This window comes from Chanodichthys erythropterus, chromosome 22 (assembly GCF_024489055.1).
Source record: "Chanodichthys erythropterus isolate Z2021 chromosome 22, ASM2448905v1, whole genome shotgun sequence".
Classification (NCBI taxonomy): Eukaryota; Metazoa; Chordata; class Actinopteri; order Cypriniformes; family Xenocyprididae; genus Chanodichthys; species Chanodichthys erythropterus.
The window spans coordinates 17,108,040-17,113,739 of NC_090242.1; the positions used below are offsets into that span (position 1 = coordinate 17,108,040).

Consider the following 5,700-nt stretch of genomic DNA (forward strand, 5'->3'; position numbering starts at 1 on the left):
GAAAGACAGGTCAGAGTCAATGCTGTTAACCCTGGACAGGTTATAAAGAGATCTATACAGGCAAACTAAGGTGTATGATCATTTGGTACAGCATATCAAGCCTGTCTGCAAATCATGAGCCATTAAACATTCTTTTCATTAAACATTCTTTTTTAATTTAAGTATAGAGTATGATTTACATACAAATATAACAGGTTAATGTGTCCTCTACCCAATATTCTAAACCACTTCCAAAAGTGTGTCATTCCAGTTCATGGACATCTTCCTCCTCTTCCAGCATGCATGTGCGGGCCATTGCACAGGTCACGGCATATGGGTCACAGTTGGCAGCAGGACGGCGGTCCTCAAAGTAACCACGTTTTTCCTGACCCACCTGACGAGGGATACGGACACTCGCCCCTCGGTTAGCAACACCTGCTGAGAAATCGTGGATGCTGGCGGTCTCGTGACGACCCGTGAGACGACGTTTGTTATCTTCTCCGCCGTGTGGGTCGTAGACTCGAATATGCTCTGCATGTTGCTTTCCTAGTTTCCCAATGGCTTTCTCAATGTGCCTGATGCAGAGAGGAGGAGGATGGAAGTCAGAACACATGGCAATATCAACGTAACACAACTCACTCTCTCTGTTTTATAGATGTCTTTAGTCTCTCTGACCTTTATGACTTGTGTGTATGTAAAAGTCAGTACATACTCAATTCCTCCTTCTTCTCTCATTTGCTCTGTGCTCACATTGATGTGGCAACCAGCTCCATTCCAGTCTCCTGTCATGGGTTTTGGATCCAGGGTGGCCACCACTCCAAAATCTTCACACACCCTGTGTAGCAGGAAACGTGCCATCCACAGATGATCTCCCATCTCAATTCCTTCACATGGACCCACCTGAAACTCCCACTGCAGACAGAGTAAGCTATCCTCATTGGCCATCCAGTATAGGTATAGACAATAGATCTACAGTTTTTTCACCATGGATACAATGATAATCTTTTTTTTTTTTTTTTGGTAACTGATATGCAGAAGTAGAAAAGTGTGAATACTTGTTCCCACATTTATCTGTCTACTGTATCTGTAAAGCTATTTTTTCTTTAATGTCTTACAAAAAAGGCTCTTCGGAATTATTATTATGAAATCTTTTCTTTAAAGTGCAAATCTCTTGCAGTAAGTCATTAGCTGACAACAGGACATGCATGAGTTAATGTACTGCATCAGCAACTACACAGTTACTGCAGCCTTTAAATAAAGCAACATGCAGCGGAACATCAGTGCTTCTGGATCATCACTGACTGAAGAAATCTCAGATAACAGAAACATTAAACACTAACAGATCTCTCTAGATCTCTGCATCTTCACTTATTACAAACCACTCTGAATTTATTTCTTTCATACAAATCTTCTTATTGAGCTGTTGATGTTTTATCAAAATTTATAAATGTCACCGTTACGGAGGTAAGTGCTTGCTTTAGTTGGGCTCCTGACCCTTGATGTTTTGACTTTACTTTTTCTGTGGTTGTTGTAACCTTTGTTACAAAAAAAAAAAAAATCTGATCAAATGGGTTTGGTTGTTCATTGTTGGTTATTTTATCATCATACAGCATCCATATTCATTGATCTCTGAATACATTATTTCTTTCATGTTGTTGTAGACCTATGATAATACATAAAATCCTGTCCTGCTTTGATATTTTGAACGTTTTTTTCATTGTTCAGACAGCATCATGTAGACTCACACAAACATCGAGATTCTGCATATGAACCTCGAACAATGGTGACAAAAGTTTCAGATAAACAGATCTCTGAACATCACAAAACAAGCTACTAAAGTCACAAAAAAGATTTTTGTTTATTGTCACAATTGTTGAGGTTCATATGCTGATTCATAATGTCTGTGTGAGTCTAAAAAGACAATACTCAAAACTCTGTCTATAATAAATTAAAAAAAAATTAAACTTGTAAAAAACTAAGTGTTAATTAATGCAAAAATAGCAGTAAACACACTCATAGTTTAGACTCTGGAGAGGATCAGTGAACCAGGAAACTCCATAATGATCAAATCTAAATAACCAAATTCACCTGATCAGAATTTTTCTTGCATTTTTTGCTATAGTGATCATGTTTTGAAAACACAGTTAAAACAGCCAGACAAAATCTAATGTTAAAATATCAAGAATCAAGAGCCCATCTAAAGCAAACGCTCGCCTCCATAACGGTGACTTCAAACTTGATTATTTTCTATAAACCCACGTAGATGGCGACATTCTCATGTCCTTGTGCAACGTTCTCTAAAAGTACTCTATGATGAAAATTCTGAACCTTTACAGAACGTTCGGGATGTTCCTAAAACGTCCTCTTTTGGTAATGAAAGAGCTGCAGTTTAAGGTTCCTTATATGACTTTAGGGGGACGTTCCATTTTGGTTATTTTATGGTAATAACTTCATGGTAGTTACCTGAGAGGGCATGACCTCTGCATTAGTGCCACTGATTTTGATGCCAGCATACAGACAGGCTTTATAATGACACTCAACAATATCTCTGCCAAAGGCTCTGTCAGCACCAACACTGCAGTAATATGGACCTGAAAGAAGAGAGGCAAAGAGTGTTTTCTCATTGGCTAATAGAGTGTGTGCCAAAAAATCCCTCACAGCACTTTTAAAACTAAAGATCATTCTCATTGCATTTTATAAGGTGTTACCCTGCTAGAAATTTTACCCAGAACATTCTCAGAACTCAGAAACTGGTGTTAAGGACGTTGCCTAGCAACATTCCCAGTACGTTCAGAGACGGTCACGATGTGGAGTTCTTTTAAGGTTTGGGGAACATTATTTGGTGGACCTTTAGGGAACATTCAGGACGTTCTCTGAACGTTTAGGGGACTAGGACGTTCTGTTAACTTCCCAAATGTCCTCTTTGTAACGTTCTTGCATGACCATAAAATAACCAAAATAGAACGTCCCTCTAAACTCAAATCGGGAATGTTATTAAATGACCAATATTGGACAGTGTGGGAACGTTCTGTTAATGTCCCAAACGTTCTGTAAAGGTTTGGAATTTTCATCACCTTTTGAGAACTTTTAGGGAACGTTGCGCAACGTCCTGAGAATGTTGCCTTCTACGTGGGTACAAATTAGCATTATGTTTATACTTTATGTTGCACCCTCACCAACTGTAAATGTAACAACTCATGATAATATTCAGATGACCTTGTGGTTTGGGGAAGCCAAGTCTGGGCCAACCATAAGGGTGTCCATCCACTCCAAATAGAGTATATTCCTGCTCCATACCAAACCAAGGGTGTAGATTTTTGACCTTCTCCATGACTTTATTACAGCTGTTACGATGATTCGATTCTATGAGAACACATAAAAGTAAAAGGGATTAGATCATTTAGATCATCTTTAAAAGATATTACATTATCTTTCTGTCACAGTGCGACACCTGCATGAAATGCTTCTATATAGTGTTTTTATATAAGCAGTGTTAGTCATCAAGACCTGATGTGTGCAACAAACAAACCCATTAACATCTTAAACATTTTTCAGTTTAAAAAATATTGTGCTTGTAGAACTTAAAATGCAAACGAGGCAACAGATGATATTTTGATAATGATATTTTGCAATCATTTTGAGTTGAAGAACAAACTCATCCTGATATCACAAGACAATAAGTTGATAAATGTGACCTTGACAATTTAGCAAACTGTTAAACAATGCATCATTAATGCACCAGTGCATGCTGGAAAGTGGGTGAATGAGACTGAATAATATTTGTTTTCTCAATAAAGGCCTACTTCAACTAAAAATGCATAAATCCAATTTACCTGTTATATTAGTTTGAATTTAAAAAATCTCCTCTTAGATGCATTGTGTTCCTCTTGAATGTGGTTCAAAACAGTAAGTTTAAAAAAAAAAAAAAATAGCATTTTCCCAATCATACCTGCAGGTTCCCGGGTGTGCTTGAGCACTTCACACAGGACCAGTTTGTTAGGGTCCAAAAGGAAGGGATCCCTGAACATGCAGACGGGAATCAGTAGCATGTCGCTGTTGCGTCCTTCAGACTGACCTGTGCTGGAACCATCGAAGTTCCATTCTGGCAGATCTGAAGAACAAGAAAAAACAGCATTAACCAGAAGCTAGAGATAATTTGGCCAAAGACCAAAAGGTGAAAGTGAAACTGCTCAATCAAAAACAAAACTTTGCTACCAGTTATGCTCTTTGGCTCAGAATCCATGGTTCGAGTCTTGCTGCGCAGACCCTCCCCAGAGCCATCAATCCAGACGTATGTGACCTGACAGAAGTGTCCCTGAGGCAGACTGAGATATTGCTGCCGCAGGGCCTTGTTGAGACTAGAGCTGTCAGATACGTAAGACATGCTGGACCAGATTTACAGTAAATAATGTACCTGGAGAAACAAAACAAGTAGAACAGCGACTATGCTGTCAAAATCCAGCATACACATATTATAAATTAAAAAACAAACAAACTCTGAAACAGTTAGCTATTTTTTACAGTGTGATATAATGATAGTATTTAGACTGCTAACTCTTTTTTATTTACATTTTTAAGTTATTATATTTTTTGATTACACAGTGGATAATAAAAGCCAATCATAATTTTACTGCTCAATAAAGCACCATAATATAGGCTACTACTTACTCAGACAGGTGTATATGATGTAATCGTTTCTCTCCACACATGAAGACTGATGACCTGCGTGCTGAAACAGTCAAGTTTAAGGAAGCTGAAGTTATGTCCTGTTAGAGATGTGACGTAAGGTAGGCGTGATTTCCAGATGACAAAACAAAATAGTCGTTACACCCTAAAGCATTAATTGCTGAGATACTGCTGCTGAGATTTATTATTATTTTAAAAAATTCATTCATTGGTTGATTTTTTTTTACATTACTAATAGATCTTGATAAGCTGAATATACAAATATAGATTTCTCTTGAGGCAATTAAGACTTGTGCATGACCAGTATTTTCAGTGACGAATACAATCTACTCAACAGTTTTCTCACCTCAGCTCTCCTGCAATTACACACTATATGCTTAATGAGAGTTTTTTTTTTTTTTCCACTGACATCAGTGCAATAAAGGCACAGAGGAACAGAGCTTTTTTACTTTGATATGAACAGACACTTGCTGAATATTAAAGCTGATTCAAACCCTTGCTAACATGCTCATAAAGCAAACTACATAGAAAGTGCTTGTTTGCATCTTATGTAGATTCACCAATCACAGTAGTTCATAGAACAGACATAACACCTAAATACACTTACATGAACAACCTCTTCGAATGAGTTTGGCTGTTAATTCATTGAAGGGAATTCTTAATCCTACAACATAGAGTCACAAACAGGCAAAACCAGATGCTAAGCATAAACAGGGTGTTTATGAAAATAAATAAAGTGAAACAATTTAACAAGTGAAACAATTTTCCTGTTGAAACTGTAGTACCAGCTACCAGCTTTTGCGTAAGAATGGGAGCAAATCCCTGCATCCATGTTCTAAAGCTTTTCAGAAGTTATTAAAGAGCATTAATCTTTTTAAAATGTCAGTGTTTTTTAAATAAAATGTTTTATACATACAAGTACATAAGGATTCCATGTTTGGGTGTCTGCATACTTTTGGCAAAATGTTGACCATAAAAATGTAAAATGTGATGCAACCTGTTCATCCTTGTAAGGCCCGCCTAATAGGTCCAATG

The 5,700-nt window shown here is 37.4% G+C and overlaps 1 protein-coding gene across 1 annotated transcript; it reads right to left on the minus strand.

Annotated features, from left to right (window-relative positions):
* Positions 1-241: 241 nt before the first annotated feature.
* Positions 242-4,363, minus strand: LOC137012517 (glutamine synthetase-like). Its single transcript, XM_067375801.1, has 6 exons — positions 4,195-4,363; positions 3,929-4,090; positions 3,196-3,342; positions 2,443-2,570; positions 692-891; positions 242-554 (listed from the first exon to the last, which is right to left on the minus strand). Exons 1-6 carry the CDS (start codon positions 4,361-4,363, stop codon positions 242-244), a joined length of 1,119 nt encoding a protein of 372 aa, XP_067231902.1.
* Between the last annotated feature and the right edge of the window lie 1,337 nt (positions 4,364-5,700).

Bases quoted from the DNA above. Each gene is read 5' to 3' on its own strand.
- LOC137012517 (XM_067375801.1), bottom strand. From the start codon at position 4,363: ATGTCTTACGTATCTGACAGCTCTAGTCTCAACAAGGCCCTGCGGCAG. The intron at 4,091-4,194 runs GTAGCAAAGTTT...CTTGTTCTTCAG, and splicing joins TGAGCCAAAGAGCATAACTG to ATCTGCCAGAATGGAACTTC. The intron at 2,571-3,195 runs GTCATCTGAATA...CTCTTCTTTCAG, and splicing joins TGGCTTCCCCAAACCACAAG to GTCCATATTACTGCAGTGTT.